Genomic DNA, 18671 nt, shown 5'->3' with positions numbered 1-18671 from the left:
AGGCTAAGACTCATAGGTACTGTGGAAAAGCTTTGTGAAGACATTAGAGAAAAGTTATGTTTGTGTATGGGAGATTGCTACTGTCTAGGAGTTTTCAAGCCATTTAGGGTAGAATTATGCTCCTCAGAGAGAACCTGTGCTGAGCCTGGCAACTAGGGAGAGGTAATCACTGAGAGAAGGTAGGAAATAGCTGTTAGAAATCAGTTTGCAGATAAGAGGAAAGCATAGAACATATACTCTCGGTCAAGAATACAAGGAAGAGATTCATACCTGAGAAATGTTACACACCAAGCTTTGGGTTTGTGAATTATTTATACTTGGTCTTAGGTGATGGTTTCTGTAATTTGATTGTATTAAGGGTGTGTTACATATACACAAGGGATAGCCTTCCTAAAGTCTGTTGTGAAAGATTCATGCTCATCTCATTACAGTTGTCCATCAAACCCTTTTTGGATACGAAGGAGTGTTTTGTGTTCTCATTGAGCCCTTAAGCCAGTGTGTTTTTTTTTGTTTGTTTTTAGGCCAGTTTTTATTTAAGGATGATTTTACTTTCAGTATATTTTATAGAGAATGATGGTACTGGAAATGTGGATTAGTAGAGTCCAAATTTTTTTGTATGTTTGTAAAATATATTTATTACTGAATAGATATGCTTTCTTTTGGAACTTTTCTCCCAGGTCGAAGTTAATCGAAGTGAGTGCTGTTCAGCCCAACATCGCCAACTTTGGGAGATCCTTGCTGGGTGGCTATTGCTCTTCTTATGTCCCTGACTTTGTTCTTCAAGGAATTGGGAATGATGAGAGGCTCCGTCAGTGTCTGGTGTCAGATTTGTCTCATGCTGTGCAGGTGAGTGACCTTCACTGCTCTTAAATTTATTCAGACAAACTATTAACCAGTAGAACCCAGAGTTGCCTTTTATTGGTCACACTTCAGTGTATAATTGGAGAAGGAAATGGCAACCCACTCCAGTATTCTTGCCTGGAAAACTCCATGGACAGAGGAGCCTGGTGGTTGCAAAGAGTTGAACATGACTGAACACACAGGGATGCACAGACAGAACACAATTGTTTTCTAAATCCATCACTTTATATGTGGTTACCTGTCATCTTGAAAATAAGTGAAAGGAATCTGTCAAATTAGAAATCTGAAAATACCGAAGATGCTATGTGTATTCTTAGGTGTTCATCACCAAGTTATTTATAACATCAAAATATTGCAAATGCATAAGTGTGAATAGAATTAATTTTCATTTCTGGCATATAGTATTACAGTTGATTTTTTATATATTGTTGTATCCTGACGCTTTGCTGAGCTCTTTTATTAGTTTTCATAGTTCTTTGTGTGGCTTCTTTGAGATTTTCTACATACAGCTTCATTTTACCATCTTCCTTTCCAGTCTGCAATGCCTCTTTTTTCCCCTGGCCTGATAGTATAGCCTAGAGTGTTTAGTATAGTGTTGCATTGAAGTGCTGATGGTAGACGTCTCTATCTTGTTCTTTTCCTTAGGGAAATGACATCAAGCGTTTAATTATTAAGCATAATAATGTTAGCTGTTGGATTCTTATATGATGCTCTTTTATCTGCTGGATAAAGTTCTATTCCTAGTGTTTTGAGTTTTCTGTGCCCTGCCCCCTTAAATCATGACCTAGTGTGGGGTTTTGTCAAATACTTTTGTGAATCTATTGAAATGATCATGTGGGTTTTTCTTTTAATGTGATAGATTACATTGACTGATTTTTAGATGTTAATCCAATCTTTGTATTCCTAGGGGGAAAAATCCCATTTGGTCATGGTGTATAGAACTCATTTAGCCTATGAGTTGACTTTGTGTGTGGTGTAAGGTAGTGGTCCAGTCTCATCCTTTTGCAGTATGGCTGTTCAGTTTCTTAGGCAACATTTATTGAAGAAACTATTCTTGGGTCCTTAGTCAAATTAATTGAGCATATATACATGGATTTATTTCTGTGCTCTTCAGTCTCTTATTGCTCAAATTTAAAAAAACAACTTTTCTTCCTTTTATTGTTATAAATAACATTGATACTGTTGCTGCATTTTATGAATTTAAGGTTATTTCTATAGGCTAGATTCCCAGAAATGAAGATATTGACCAATTTTTAAATTTAGAACTATTTTCATGTTCTTGTTGCATGTTTGGTATTTTCTTCTCCAAAGACAATGGTAGTTTGAACAGCAGTTTGTAATGTCCCTAAAACGTGTTCCCTTTAAAATATTGGGGTTCTCTCTCTTTAAAAAAAAAAAAAAAAAAAAGGATAAATGAAGAAAACTGACTAGTTTTGAGGAACGTATTTGTATCCACCCTCAAATACTTCCAGGTCACAAAATAGGAAATGTATTCTCAAGTAAGAATATGTTCCTCTTGGGTATAGGCTGTTTTTTCCAGAAGTTGATGGTTAAGGAAAGGACTGAAATTGACTAACTTGAAATTTTATCAGATTAGGACATTGCTTATGATAATCCATGAGTGAAAAGAAGCAGCTTCAGAATAAATCACTGGTACTGCCCCCTTGTTTCTTTAACAACTCCTAACATGAATTTACACTGTAAATGACACATAGAGTCAAGGGATTAGATCTGATAGATAGAGTGCTTGAAGAACTATGTAACACTGTACAGGAGGTAGTGATCAAAACCATCCCCAGGAAGAAGAAATGCAAAAAGGTAAAATGGTTTTCTGAGGAGACCTTACAAATAGCTGAGAAAAGAAGAAAAGCAAAAGGCAAAGGAGAAGAGGAAAGATACATCCATCTGAATGCAGAATTTCCAAAGAATAGCAAGGAGAGATAAGAAAGCCTTCCTAAGTAAGTGATCAGTGCAAATAGAGGAAAACAATAAAATGGGCAAGACTAGAGATTTCTTCAAAAAATTGATACCAAGGGAACATATCATGCAGAGACAGGCACACTAAAGGACAGAAATGGTATGGACCTAACAGAAGCGGATGATATTAATAAGAGGTGGCAAGAACTATACAAAAAAGATCTTAATCACTCAGCTAAGCACGATTGTGTGATCACTCACCTAGAGCCAGGCATCCTGAACTGTGAAGTCAGGTTGTCCTTAGGAAGCATCACTATGAACAAAGCTAGTGGAGGTAATGGAATTTCAGCTGAGATATATGAAATCCTAAAAGATGATGCTGTGAAAGTGCTGCACTCAATATGCCAGCAAATTAGGAAAACTCAGCAGTGGCCATGGGACTGGAAAAGGTTAGTTTTCATTGCAATTCCAAAGAAGAGAAAGTGCAAGTTACTCAGTCAGTCTTGTCTGACTCTTTGCAACCCCATTGACTATATAGTCCATGGAATTCTCCAGGCCAGAATACTGGAGTGGGTAGCCTTTCCCTTCTTCTTCCCAATCCAGGATCAAACCCAGGTCTCCCACATTGCAGGCGGATTCTTTACCAGCTGAGCAACTAGGGAAGCCCAACCCAAAGAAAGGCAATGACAAAGAATGTTCAAATTACCACACAATTGCACTCATCTCACACGCTAGCAAAGTAATGCTCAAAATTCTCCAAGGTACGCTTCAACACTGTGTGAACTGAGAACTTCCAGATGTTCAAACTGGATTTAGAAAAGGCAGAGGAACCAGAGATCAAATTGCTACCATCTGTTGGATCATAGAAAAAGCAAGAGAATTCAGAAAATCATCTGCTTCATTGACTATGCTGAAGCCTTTGACTGTGTGGATCATAACAAACAGAGGAAAATTCTTAGAGGTGAGAATACAAGACCACCTGGCCTGCCTCCTGTGAAACCCGTATACAGGTCAAAAAGCAGCAGTTAGAACTGGACATGGAACAACTGACAGGTTCCAAGTTGAGAAAGGAATACATCAAGGCTATATATTATCACCTTGCTTATTTAACTCTAAGCAGAGTACATCCATGCCAGACTGGATGAAGCACAAGCTAGAATCAGGATTGCTGGGAGAAATATCAATAACCTCAGATATGCAGATGACACCACCCTTATGGCAGAAAGTGAAGAGGAACTAAAGAGCGTCTTGATTAAAGTGAAAGAGGAGAGTGAAGAAGCTGGCTTTATTAAAACTCAGCATTCAGAAAACTAAGATCATGGCATCTGGTCCCATCACTTCATGGCAAATAGATGGGGAAACAGTGGAAACTGTGACAGTCTTTATTTTTATTTTTTTGGACTCCAAACTCACTGCAGATGGTGACTGCAGTCATGAAATTAAAAGACACTTGCTCCTTTTAAGAAAAATGATGACAAACCTAGACAGCATATTCAAAAGCAGAGACATTACTTTACTGGCAAAGGTCCGTATAGTCAAAGCTATGGTTTTTCTAGTAGTCTAGTATGGATGTGAGAGTTGGACCATAAAGAAAGCTGAGCGCTAAAGAATGATGCTTTTAAATTGTGGTGTTGGAGAAGACTCTTGAGAAGAGTCCCTTGGACTGCAAGGAGATCAAACTAGTCTATCCTAAAGGAAATCCTAAAGGAAATCAATCCCGAATATTCAACGGAGGAACTGATGCTGAAGCTGAAACTCCAGTACTTTGGCCACCTGATGTGAAGAACTGACTCATTGTAAAAGACCATGATGCTGGGAAAGATTGAAAGCAGCAGGAGAAGCAGATGACAGAGGATGAGTTGGTTGGATGGCATCACCATGAGTTTGTGCAAGCTACGGGAGTTGGTGATGGATAGGGGAGCCTGGTGTGCCACAGTCCGTAGGGTGGCAGAGTCAGACACGACTCAGCGATTGAACTGAACTGTAAGTGAGTTTGATTTGGATCAGTTGTAGTCTCAGACTTGGGTTTTAGGCCCTTCTTTCTTGAGAAACTGGGCTTCCCTGGTGGCTCAGAGGGTAAAGAATCTGCCTGCAGTGCAGGAGACCTGGGTTCGATCCTGGGGTCAGGATGATCCCCTGGAGAAGGGCATGGCAACCCATTCCAGTATTCTTGCCTGGAGAATTCCATGACAGAGGAGCCTGTAGAGTCCATGGGGTTGCAAAGAGTTGGACATGACTGAGAAACTAACACTTCTTGGGAAACTACTGATGTGGGCTCATTTTCCTTTATCGTACCAAAAAAAATAGCTTTTAAAATCTTAGCCATGTGACTTTTGATTGAGGAGCTATAAAGTGAATTTCTGAAGTGGTTTTTAAGCTTTTTAAAAAGAGATATGTTTATTTCATAGCTGTTTCCTCATTACCTATTTAGGCATTTCCTTGTGAGGCTAGTAGATGGACTTCCATTGTAATTCTCATCTCCTGAAGATGCCCTCTGCTTTTGCAAGAAGTATCTTCCTTTAACAGCTTGTTTTCCACTTAAATTATTTAATTCTATCTCCCACCGTATTTTTCTTTTATAAGAACAAAAATAGTTACATTGAATATATATTCACTCTTTTCTTGTTTCTTACCTTACCTCTTTACATGTATATACCATTTCCAAAATTATGTTTTGGTATTGAAGTTGATGAAAAGTATTATATCCTTGGTAAGAGGTGAATAAGAAATATTTAACTACCATTTATAAAAATAAATATAGAATTTAGAGTTCTATGGGAAGTCTTCACAGTGTTAGCTTTCCAGCCTCCTCCTTTGCATTCTTTTGTTTCCCATTTCTCAGTATCATTTTCCACAAATTTGGTTACATGCATCTACTTCTCTTTTTGAGTCTTTTCATGGTATTCCCCTTTATAGAATTATCTATAATCCTCTTCCATTTTTCATTAGGAATGCTATTCATGCTTCAGTGACATATCCTTGTGCTCCTTCTACTGTGTAACTCCCAGTCATACAGAACCCACTATTGCCCTCCTCTGGTACCTCAGCACTTGGTGACTGTTTAATTTGTTACACAAGTATTTTCATAGCTGCATATGTATTTCTTTTTATCTCCCTCATAGGACTGTGAGCTCCCTTCTCTTTGTTTCCTTAGCATCAAGCAAAAAACTTTATTCTGAACCAGGAGATATCCCTCGGTGGGGTGGGTGCCAAACTTGGGTTTTTCCTGGAGTAAACTTGTTGCATTCTTGCTATGAAATTTTAGTTAACAGTGAAAGTTATAAAGGAGAAAGGCCATTGGGTTTAAGTATTTCAGGTTGTAGTTTATATTTCAGTCTTACTGCCAGTATGTTAATTCATATGGCCAATGGTTAAGAAAGCCTTTCCTTTCTGAATACAAAAAGATGTATTGAGCATCTCTTATTTATGGTGGTATTATGTACTTAATTCTTTGTGGGTAAACCATGGGAACCCAAGGGCACAGGCAGATGCCTGTGGTTCTTTTATCCATATATGTGAGCTAAAAATGTTTTTCTCTCTATTTCTTAAATTTTTTAATTAAAATATCATTTAGGTGAATGCTTCTGATACAAATTTAAGCAGTATAAAGATATACAAAGCAAAAAGTGAAGATTCTCTATACTCTTAATATTTCGTATTTCTTCACAGAAAACTTTATAATAAACAGTTTGATTTGAGTATTTTCTTTTTTCTGTACATTTTCATTTAGATAAAGATCTGAATTTTTAAGAACATAACTGGGATATAGTGTGTGCGTGTGCATGCACATGCTCAATTGTGTCTGATTCTTTGCAACTCCGTTGTAGCCCACCAGGCTCCTCTGTCTGTAGAATTTTCCAGGCAGGAATACTGGAGTGGGTTGCCCTTGCCTCTTCCAGGGGATCTTCCCAACCTAGGGATTAAACCCTCATCTTTTGTGTCTCCTACCTTGCTTGGCAGGTGGATTCTTTACTACTATACTACCTGGGAAGCTGCGGGTAGTGACTTTTCTCCCACCCATTTAACCAAGTATTCTGAGAAGCATGTTCGTATATGTTGATTTGTCTCCTTTTTAACTGCTGTATCTATACTCTGGATATATATATATATTCCTAGCACACATAGCCAGGAAGAGATAATCAAGGGATAGCCTCTGAGGTGCTCAAAGAAATTAATGCCTGACTGGATGGGATAGTTAGCACAGAATCTTATCATTGACCTTTCATACGAATTTATTTCCTTCCTATTTTTAAAATATTTAGCTCTTTCGAAGTAAAAGCATTTTCTTTCAGTTGCCTGGCACATAGTTGGCACTTAGTAAATCTGTTGAATGAATGATCAAAACACTGGTAAAATTCAAGTTCTGGATTAAAGGATACAAAATTCTGGTAATGAATGTATTATGATTTCTCTAAGATATCTCAGGGTATTTGTTATTGAGCTACTTTCTTCACCATCAAGGATTCTTTGGCTGTAACTCTCAGAAGTTTCATATTTCTTTGTTTTGTTTTTGTCTAGTACCTCTTCCTTGCCCATCCCATTAACATTATCTTTGAAAACTTTTCTTTTTTTAAGATGATTTATTTTTCTTTTTCCTTTTTTTCCAGCATCCAGTATTGGATGAACCAATAGCAGAAGCTGTCTGTATTATAGCAGATATGGATAAATGGACTGTTCAAGTGGCCAGTAGCCAGAGACGAATGACAGATAATAAATTGGGAAAGGAAGTGTTGGTTTCCAGTCTTGTTTCCAATCTGCTTCATTCCACTCTTCAGCTTTATAAACATAACCTGTCTCCAAATTTTGTAAGTATGTGTAAGGCTTGAATTACTGTGGACACTGTGATAGCTAACTTAACCCTATTGTTATTCATGTGCCTACACTGAATACTACTGTTATCTTCATTATTATTTTCCTGAAAGAAGGTGTTATGGACTCAATGTTTGTATTCCTCTAAAATCAATATGTTGAAGCCATACTCTGCAGTGTGATGGCCTTTGAGAAATAATTAGGGTTAGATTAGGTTATGAGAGTGGGACTCTCATTATGCGATTAGTGGCCTTATAAGAAGAGGAAGAGAGCGATTCCATTTGCTCTACTGTGTGAGGACACAGGGAGAAGGGAGCCATCTGCTAGCCAGAAAGAGAGTTTCACTAAAACTCAGCCATGCAGGCACCCTGATCTCAGACTCCCAGTTTCCAGAGCTGTGAGAAAATAATTATCTGTTATTTAAGCCATTGAGTCTGTGGTACTTTGTTGTTGCAACTCAAGCTAAGACAGAAAGGGATATGTACATGTACTTGTCTATATAGTCTATATGATTTCTGCAGTACCTGGTTTAGTATTATGTGAAGTAATGACATGTAACAAGCCCTAAGCTCTGTGCAGAATGCCAGTGCATTGTGTAGCCTCATTTTCATATTAGGACTTGGGATGATTGTTTTTTTTTTTTTTTTTTTAATTTTTAAATTAAGTATTTCTTTATTTATTTGGCTGTGCCAAGTCTTAGTTGCAGTATTTGGGATTTAGTTCCCTGACCAGGAATTGAACCCAGGGTCCCTGTACTGGGAGTGTGGAGTCTAGCCACTGAACCACCAGGGAAGTCCCTGGATGATCCTTTTTTATAACACTGGTAACCTTTTTCTGAAGATGCCATTTCGAAGATTTCAAGATTCTTTCCTTTTTTGGTTAGGAGAACTGTAATACAGCATAGTTAAAGACCTTTGTAGATCAACAAGACAAAAGCTATATATGATAGACCTAGAGCTGGTGTTATACTCAGTGATTAAAGACTAATAAAAGTTTTACCCTTAAGAACAGGGAGAGGATGTGGTTGTTCACCTTCACCACTTTTTTTCAACATAGTATTGGAAAGTCATAACCAGAGCAGTTAGGCAAGAAAAGAAGCAAAAGATATCCTACTTGGAAAAAAAGAAATAAAACTATCTCTGTTTGCAGATATGATCTTATACATAGGAAACTAAGATTCCACCAAAAAACCCTGATAGAGTTAATAAATGAATTTAGCAAAGATGTAAGATAAATTCAGCATGCAAAGATAGTTGCATTCAGATATGCTAGGAATGAACAGTCTTGAAGAAGAAAAGAAGAAAGCAATTACAGTAGCATTAAAAGAATAAATTACTTAGGAGTATATTTCACCAAGGAGGCAAAAGACTTCTACATTGAAAACTACAAAACATCTCTGATAGAAATTAAAGACGTAAATAAGTGAAAGTCATTTCACATTGTTTGGAAGACTTAGTATTATTAAGATGATAGCACTAAGAATGAAGCTGGGGGACTTACTCCTCCTAATTTTAAAACTTTATATAAAGGGACAGTAATCAAAACAGTGTGGTAGTATCATAAGGACAGACATATAGACCAATTGATTATAGTATCCCCCAAATAAACCCTAACATATATGGTCAATCGATTTTTGACAAGGAAGCCAAGACCATTCAAAGGGGAAAGGAGTCTTTGCAGCAAATCCTACTGAGAAAACTGGATGTGTGCATGTCCCTAGAGAAAGGAAAGGCTACCCACTCCAGTATTTCGGCCTAGAGAAAACTGGATATCCACATGCAAAAGAATGAAGTTGAACCGTTACTTTACTCCATTAACAAAAATGGACTTTAACTTAAATCTAAACTTAAAAAAAACCCAAAAAACTAAATTTAAATATTAAACCATAAAACTCTCTAAAGAAAATATAGGGGATAATCTTCATGATACTGGAGTTAGCAGTGATTCCTTGGACATGGCATCAAAAGGACAGACAGTAAAGGAAAAGGAGATAAATTGGGACTTCATCGAGCTAAAAACTTTTGTGTATCAACAGAGGGAAAAGACAACTGACAGGACAGGAGAAAATATTTACTAATCATACATCTGAAAAGAGATTGATATCCAGAATACATAGAGAACTCCTACAGCTCAGCAAATAAACAACTCAAAAAATAGGCAAAGGACCTGAGTAGACACTTCTCTAAAGAAAAAACACAAATAGCCAATCAACACATGAGAAGATATTCAACATCCATCAGTTATTAGGAAAGTGAAAACCAAAATCACATTGAGATACCATTTCACACCCATAAGGATGGTTTTGATCAAATAAACCCCCAAAATAACAAATATTGAATACAGAGAAATCAGAACCCTTACGCATTGCTGGTGGGAATGTAAAATGGTGTGGCTGGTGTGGAAACAGTTTGGCAGTTCCTCAGAAAGTTTAACATTGTATTAAGTGTCATGTGGTCCAGCAGGTATGCTTCTATATTTATAATCAAAATAAATGAAAGCAGGGACTGAACAGTTGTTCCCTGTTTTTCACAGCAGTATTACTTGCAATAGACAAAATTGGAAACATTTTGTCCACCAATAAAGGATGTGTAATACATAGAATGGAATATTTCAGCTATAAAGAGGAAGAAAATTCTGATACATGATACAGCAGGGTTGGTATGTTATGCTAAGTGAAATAAGCAAAATAGAAAAGGACAGATATTGTGTGGTCCCAGTTACATAAGTTGTCTGGAATAGGGATGTTCATAGAAACAGAATAGACAGGTTACTAGGAGTGGGGGGAAGGAGGGCATAAAGGGTTATTGTATACTGGGTGTAGAGTTTCCGTTTGGGATAATGTTTTGGAAATGGATAGTGATGATGGTGTACAACATTGTGAATATACTTAATAACATTGAATTGTGTGCCTAACAGTAGATAATATGGTAAGTTTTTGTGTATGAATCCTATTATTAACATATGTTTTATAGATATTTTCTTTTTCACATAAGGCATTTTCAGTCTACATGAGCATTATATTAATACTACCAAAAATACACCACAAAAGAATGTGTGCCAAGAAATCTATTCAGTTTTTGTTTCTGAAGAAAAAGAAAATGTGTTTTTATTAGGACTTTTAACAGCAGCCAGTTTTCATACCAGAGAAATATTCTGCAAGAATTTAGGATTTTAGCACCTACACCTCATGCTTTTTCCTCATATATATATATCAACAATTCACATAAAAAGACACTTATTTAAGTGACTTGTGCAAGTTAATTGCCAAGAAACAAAATGTTTATGTTTTAGTTTTTAATATTCCAGCCTAGAAACATTTCTTCTAGTGAAGCCTATAGAGCATTCTCTATGAGCTGCTGGAAATTTTTTTCTTTTGCTTTCCATAGGAGAATGCAGCCTTCTAATGTAAATACATTTGAAGTATATTAATTTATAAGAGTGTTATAGTTATCAAATTTGGAATAAAAACTTATTTTTCAAACTTCTGGATATGGATGGTGGTGATAAGTTGCATAACCTTTTGAATGTACTTAATGCCTCTCAGTTGTATAGTTAAAATGGTGACTCATATGTAAAATGGTTATATTATATGTAATTTACCACATTAAAAAATAGCTCTGTAGAATCTAAATCTTTGATACAAGCTAGTGAGTTTACATTCCTTTAGCTAAAATTGCATGCTTTAAAAATATGCTCCAAATTTTAGATTATGTTGGAATGGCTAAGTAGAATTGTCAAAGTATAATGCTTTGGAATTTGCCATTACTTTGAGTTGTGCGTTTTCTGACCTCATTCTTGGTTCCCTCCTATCTGCAGTGTGTAATGCATCTTGAAGATCGGTTACAGGAGCTGTACTTCAAGAGCAAAATGCTGTCTGAGTACCTGAGGGGGCAGATGCGTGTTCATGTCAAGGAGCTAGGAGTGGTTCTAGGGTATGTTCCTGATTTCTTCTCTGGCTTTGCTTTTTCATTGCACTGTCTTTATTTAGGCAAGGAACATTCATCAGAATTGCCTTTTTCTTTTTAAATTGTTGTCTTGTTAGAACCTGTACAGTATTATCATCTGGATTGTGCTCTACAATATAAAAGCAGAACCTTGTCTTGGACTGATGTGAAAGGCACTGTCCCTGGGCAGTTCACTAGATTGAGAATATAGTTTAATAGAAATGAATTAAAATATAAATTTTTGCATTAGAAAAATTGAATATTCATTTTTATTTATTAAACATTATAAACTCATCATTCCCATCATTTGCCCTGTCATCCAGATGAACTGATTGAAGAAGTAATGGCCCTCTGTGGATGGTGGTATATTATCTACATATTTATTGCTCCTTCTCCATTTTTTATGTATTATATCTTAATACTCTGCAATTATTCCTGGGAAGAAGCCAGTTATGTAAAATGCTAACTGAAGGACAAAGAGGAATTTGGCGGGAGTCATAGTATAGCCCCTTTCATTATGTTCTGTGGTCACTTTCCCTGTGTTCTATGGCCACTTTTCGTGTGTGTGTGTGTGTGTGTGTGCATGCACAGGTGCATGAATTATTTCTTGAAATGCTGGTTGAATAAATTAAAACAAGCTAGAACTTTTGTCTAGTTTTAGCTTTTATGAAGGGAGAAACAGCCAATATTGAGTTACTACTGTATGTCTGAAACCAGATTAAATTCTTTCATTAATGTTATTCCTTAGCATCCAGATTGGAAATGATTCTCTGTGTGTGAAGCTTTTTATTTTTTAAAAGTTTAAACTAATTTTTAAGGTAATGTATATACAGTGTACATGCATTTTGGCATAAAGTGAAAAGTAAGTTGTATCATCTTTTCCACAATTTCTGTTTTCATCCAAACACAGTTAATGAATTGTTTCTTATAGAATTTTTAAATGTGTAGGGTTAAAAATGCAAATTAGTTTATACTCTGTTTGCCATTGTGCAACTTGCCTTTTAATGAATCTTGAATGTTTGTTCATTTAAGCACATACCGCACATACTGGTCTATATCATTTTTAAAGGCTATATTGCATTCCATTATATGGTGTTTAGATTATTTTCAGTAGTTTGCTGTTACAGATCAGTGCTGGAATCAGTATAATTCTTTAAAGTATATAGGATACATTATTTGAAGTAGAAGTTTTTAATTAAAGGATATGTGTATTAAATTATTGATAGATGTTGGTATTTATTTTGACAAGCAGTAGTAAATTCTATTTAGAAAGTACCAGAATAAATTCCCACAAATAGTGGGAAGCACACTCTTCCTACTACTTTTATTACCAAACTTTTTAATTTTTGCTAAGCTCCTTGCTGAAAAATGAAATCTGATTTTATTCAGATTTATTCTCTAACCATGAGTGAGTCTGCATAACTTATTTTGATATTTATTGGCCAGTTTTCTTTTCCTGTACATTATTTGTGGTAGATTGTATTTTTAAGAGGCTTCCATTACTTCTTTCCAGTGAATCTTACTATAGAAACACTTGTATCCAGAACAATAGGGCTGCATACTATCATTCTGTTATTATATAGTATTTCTTAGACATCATCACTTGCCCTGATGCATGGCCCATCAGCAGATCACCGAGATGGTTTTCTACATTTAAGACTTCGTTTCTGTTGCATTTCAGAGGTTTCCTTTTAAAAAAAATCTTTGGTTATGGTTTTTACTTATGGAAAAATTTCTTATTTTCATTATCTTGAGCTCTCTTCCCCTTTTCATTTTGGCCATGGTGGCCAGTGTCCTTGATTGGAGATGTATAGCGATCTTACAGGTAGCTGTCTTTTGCCTGTAGGACTTAGGTACTGGGTATAGAAAACCTGAACTGAGATTTTTTTTTTTTTTTTTTTAATTTCAGGATTGAATCCAGTGATCTTCCTCTCTTGGCTGCTGTAGCGAGCACTCACTCCCCATATGTTGCTCAGATACTACTTTAACATAAAGGCTGTTGGAAGTTAACTTCACTGAAAAGTTAAGTAGAAACCAAGGAAGCAGTCACAACATGCATTTATGGCAATTTTTTTTTCTCTGTCAGACTTTCATCTGAATGAGTCAGTCACCTTGGTATTCTGTATTGCTGTGCATATCATGTCACCATTGGATGACTTTTTCATTTTAATTGGACTTTGGATGGTGGTAGATTTTTAACCAAGTGAAACTAAAAAGAGCGTTTTGGGGAAAAGCATTTGAAGACGCCACATTGTAACTTAGAAGTTTCTGTAAAATGAGTAACATTGAAGAATTTGATTATGATCACTACAGTCTTGCCACAGCTCATAAGTAGCAACAGATATCTCACTAAATGGCCCAGAAATAGTCATTTCACTAGTTTTCTTTGTTGGTAAGGTACAGAGATCTGTCGAGTTGTGATTATTTGGTTTTGTTTGTTTTTCAATTCAAAATACCTAATTTCTAAGTATTTCTCAATATTTTAAACAACTTTTAATTAAAATAAACTCAGAATAAAGTGTATAAATTTGTGTTATGTTATCCACCCAAGTGTACATATGTATCTATTTTTTAAAAAACCAGAGGTAGAAATACAAGATTGGTAAACATGCCTTTTTAAAGATATATTTTCAACTAGTAGTAATTGTATATAGTGTTGAAATATTATTTTCTGGTGATTTTTCTGTTTCACACACCCTAAACTATAAGTAAAGCCAATCTTTTTTTAAGGTTGAGGAATGTAGATTCCCAAAATAAGAATTCTACTTTATACTATTTGTTTTGTTTATAAGTATAAGCTAATTCTTATAAATGTTAATATTTACATATTTGCATCTAATTTAATAAATTAAAATTGGGATTAAAAATTGCACCAAAGCATTGGCAGAAATAATACTATTTTCTTTAAAAGTGCTCAGGTAGCCGAGGCCCTTGGTTTTCGGTATCAAGCCCTTCTTGAACCCATAGGAACTGAATATTTGTTCACTGCTTCATAATATTCAATTTACACTAACAAAACTCATTAATTCTTAAAATTTTCTTTTCTCTAATAGCTCCTCCCTTTCCAATAGCTAATATTTTTTCAAAGATTTCAACTTTTCAGTTGTAACTGTTTTTGTATATACTGGGGAGGGTTGTTTGTGAGAAAGGCTAATATGGAACCAAACTCTTGTAAGTAATGTAAATAGAAAGATGGGTAGATAAAGTTTTCAATATGCTCTACTACCTCAGTTTACTTGAAATACTACATTATATTAATAGTTTATCCTTTACTTATCTGGTCTAAGATGCTCTTAATGTAAGAAGTGAAACTGGTTTCTGCTTTCATGAACTATTTTCCTCATAATCAGATGATTAGCTTAAAACTGAAAACCACTTGCTTATTCTGTTACTAAGTATGTTTTGTGTATAATGCATCCATTCTTGCTATTTAAATTTTCAGTAATTAAGGAAATTTCTGTGGTTTATTTAGTTTCTGACCTCGAATTTATAGCATTGGGTCACATTTTACCTTGTTCTCATCTCCAGCTAGACTGAGATGAAATGGTTATTTTAATGGAATGTGAACCTGAAGTTGGTGTGCCTGCAGGCAGTTTGGCCCCTGTATCCTCTCAGCTGGTTTAGTGCCTGAGTCTCCCATGGGCGACTTGCTGTCAAAGAGTGTTTGTGGATATATTTTCATTGGCATAGTTTTTTTTAGTCTATTCATTAAAGAAATTCTCTGATCTGTTGTTTGGAATTTTATGAATCAATCTCTTTTTCTGAATTGAGAATATGGAAAAGATCGTATGTGGGCCACTTACATTTTTTCTCATCATAGTTCAGGATGCGTAGCAGGTAGACAATGTCTTGTTTTTGTGTCTTATTTTTTAATCATCAAACTATTCACAGTCTTGTCTATTTGAAATCTGTAATAAATTACCATTTTGGAAATCTGGTTTTCAACAAATGGATGGCTCATGCTACTGTAATTCTTAAAACTAAGCTTTGTATAGAGTCATTAATCCTGTAAGGATTCCTGAGTTTTACAATTTACCATCCTGTAATTTTTGCTCTGTTTGTTATAGTTATTCTTTCATTACACAAAGCCCAAGGAATGAACTGCTACTTCTTTGAAGTATGGTCATTATGATGAATGTGAAAAGAATTTTGGCCTTTTCAAAACAATTTTTCAACTTCTTATGGTACAGACAGATATGTAGTACACATTTTAAAAACCTGTTCGTTGCAGCAGGAAATGAAAAAGGAATCTTTTACATTATAGATTTAAAACTAATTTTTCCTGTATATAAACTAATTGTTTTGATTTTAAATATTCCTGGTTTCTATTAATGTGTCTTAATTTTGAGTTTGAAAATGTTAAGTGCAATAAACATAGTAGCACAGATTTCATTTTGTTGCAGTTGGCATACACTGGGGATGATCACTTTAAAAAAAACAAACAGATTTTACACAATGCCTACTTCTGCTAGATGTCTTATGAGATTGTTTTGCTTTCTCTAAGTTATTTAGATGGTGGGAGATGTAAAATGTAAATACGTGTTTCTTGTTCTGTATACATTTCTCAAATGTACGCCTGTATTATAATAACCTCCCAGTTCTAGGGGATATTTGTGCAATAAATACACATGTCAATTTGATGGATGATGTTGGTCTTTTTTTCACATTTAATAAGGTATATGTAACATTGTGGACTCTTGTTGCCAGCCCATCTGGATTCTTTTCCCAAGTGTGACACCTATAGGCAGGGACCTTGTTCATAATGTCCTCTAAGTTTGTCCTTCTCTAATCCAAAATTTCTGTATTGGTAATTTAGTTGAATCTACTTTATGAGGTGGTAAGAATCAAATGAAATAATGAATATCAAGAATTAATCTCAATGCTTGATGGCACACTCCAAATGCTCAGTAATGTTGGTATGTTGCTAGGTGGAGGAGGGCATGGCAACCCACTCCAGTATCCTTGCCTGGAGAATCCCCACGGACAGAGGAGCCTGATGGGGTTGCAACGAGTCGGATATGACTGAGGTGACTTTGTGCACACACAGCATGGTTGCTAGGTAATCTGTCCAGCCTTTCCTGTACAGCCCCTACCTGTTTTATTGTGGGCAGAATTTAACATACATTCTTTTGAGTTAAAATATAGTAACCAAAAAATATGCTATATTCTTATATTTAACCTAATCTTCATGATGATGAATTGGAAACAACTTTTTGAATTGATGAATTGGAAACAACGAATTGGAAACAATTGCTTTTATGAAAGCAACTGAAAATTATTTAAAATCTAGAAGCCATGTAAACCTGGGGAATCTTCCTGACCCAGGGATCGAACCCAGGTCTCCGCAGGCAGATGCTTTAACCTCTGAGCCACCAGGGAAGCCCAATTCAAATCACTACTTACTTTAAAGTCCTATCTCAGACCAGAATGCTTCCAACTAGGATGTGGTGACAAATGCGTTGTAAAGCTATCTGAGATTTCTTTTGTCTTTGCCATTGTAGGAGGTAGGGGTGGGATGGCAAGTGGAACCAAACATGAGCTGAAGGTGCACTGGGGGCTGGGGAATTGTAACTCTGAGTGAGAAGGATTTAGGCAGATAGAAAAGAGGGAAGTCGGAGAGTGTAGTGCTTCCTGTTGTTGCTTTATAGTTCAGACTGTGGACTTGACTCTGTTTGTTCTAAACTTCCCTAAAGAAAGAAAATACTGGTAATCCCAAAAGATTTTTTCAAAGATTTTTAAAGTTTTAAAAGAAATTTTAAACAGATTTTTAAGTGGATGAAATTTCTATCCATTTTTTTTTTTTTTCAGGAGAACTTTTGGTCCTAAAACATATGCTCAGGTCAGAGGCTCCTTTCTTGCCCAGACCCCAGGACTTTGTCCTCGCATAACCTTTCCTTTAAAAGGAACTCCTCTTTTCATAAAAGTGTGAGCCTAGACTGATTCCTTTATCGGGTTGCACACAGCTCTCTGCCCAGGTTAACACTATCTGACTAGACCTCCCATAGATACATGTGTATTTACTCTAAGGAGGATATTAAGTTGAAGAGGTTTGAGATGACTTCCTTTCCAAGTAACCATTGTATCAAGGAGAGTCCCAAAACATGTCTTTATATTCACCCCAGCACTCAAAGTAAGATTATTGATAAAAGCAGTGTTACCTAAATTTTCTGAAAGGGAATAACACTGTTGACATGTCATGTAAATATAAGGGAGATACTATTATATCCTCAAGAAACTTTCGATGCCATTTTTGTGTCACACATTTGGTTCAGCACTCAGAAGTCAGTATCTTTCACTGTTGGAATTAAGATGGGTCTGACTAACCAGAACCTGAGTTAATTTAGTTTTCAAACCTGGTTTCATATGAGAAACATCTAGATAGTGCTTGGAAAGTATTTCTAGACCCCACCCTCAAAGATTCTTATTCAGTGATAGAAAGTGACCTTCTGGATTTAGGCCAGCAAGTGCTCTTTTTCTCCCAGTAGTAGTGACTCAGTCTCCCAGCAACCCCAAATCTCACTTCCTTATACCATTTGAGGTGCTATTAAAACCAGTGCTCTAAACTTCTTTCTGCTGGTCTGCTGTTGTTCTGCAAAGATGATAATATGATTGTGTATGCATTCATTTTTACATAATAGAGTAGTTGCCTAGCCAGACATATATCTTTTCCATAGGAGAGCAATCAAGTTTCTATCTTTCTAACAGCAAAATCTTAATCACTTAGTCCTTAGATAGTTCTATTCATTTAGCAGGTACTGATTGAACACCTGTTGTGTGATAGACACAGATCTGGGTACCAGGAATAAATCAGTAAATGTTAAGATTGGGTAAAGAGTTAAGCTACCCTTTCTTTTTTTAAAGATTTGTTTTTGTTTCATAGCAAAGTTGTGTCTGACTCTTTTGCAACCCCATCGATTGTAGCCTGCCAGGCTCCTCTGTCCATGCCAAGTTGTGTCTGACTCTTTTGCGACCCCATGGAGTGTAACCTGCCAGGCTCCTCTGTCCATGGGATTTTTCCAGGCAAGACTACTGGAGTGGGTGGCCATTTCCTTCTCCAGGGGATCTTTTGAATCCACAGATTGAACCTTCCATCTCCTGCATTGGCAGGCGCATTCCTTACTACTAAGACACCAGGGAAGC

The 18671-nt window shown here is 36.0% G+C and overlaps 1 protein-coding gene across 3 annotated transcripts in view; it reads left to right on the top strand.

Annotated features, from left to right (window-relative positions):
* The window catches only part of FNIP1 (folliculin interacting protein 1), a 127496-nt gene extending 111325 nt beyond the window's left edge, over positions 1-16171 (top strand). For all 3 annotated transcript variants that reach the window (XM_006072648.3, XM_006072647.3, XM_044947860.1), the window contains 4 exons: positions 678-846; positions 7386-7583; positions 11404-11519; positions 13441-16171. In XM_006072648.3, the coding sequence (XP_006072710.2) occupies positions 678-846; positions 7386-7583; positions 11404-11519; positions 13441-13519 (562 nt within the window). In that variant the 3' untranslated portion in view covers positions 13520-16171. The remainder of the gene's footprint in view (positions 1-677; positions 847-7385; positions 7584-11403; positions 11520-13440) is intronic.
* Positions 16172-18671: the final 2500 nt, after the last annotated feature.

Source organism: Bubalus bubalis, chromosome 9, assembly GCF_019923935.1.
Source record: "Bubalus bubalis isolate 160015118507 breed Murrah chromosome 9, NDDB_SH_1, whole genome shotgun sequence".
In the NCBI taxonomy this organism is placed as follows: Eukaryota; Metazoa; Chordata; class Mammalia; order Artiodactyla; family Bovidae; genus Bubalus; species Bubalus bubalis.
This window is presented reverse-complemented; position numbering and strand designations above follow the sequence as displayed.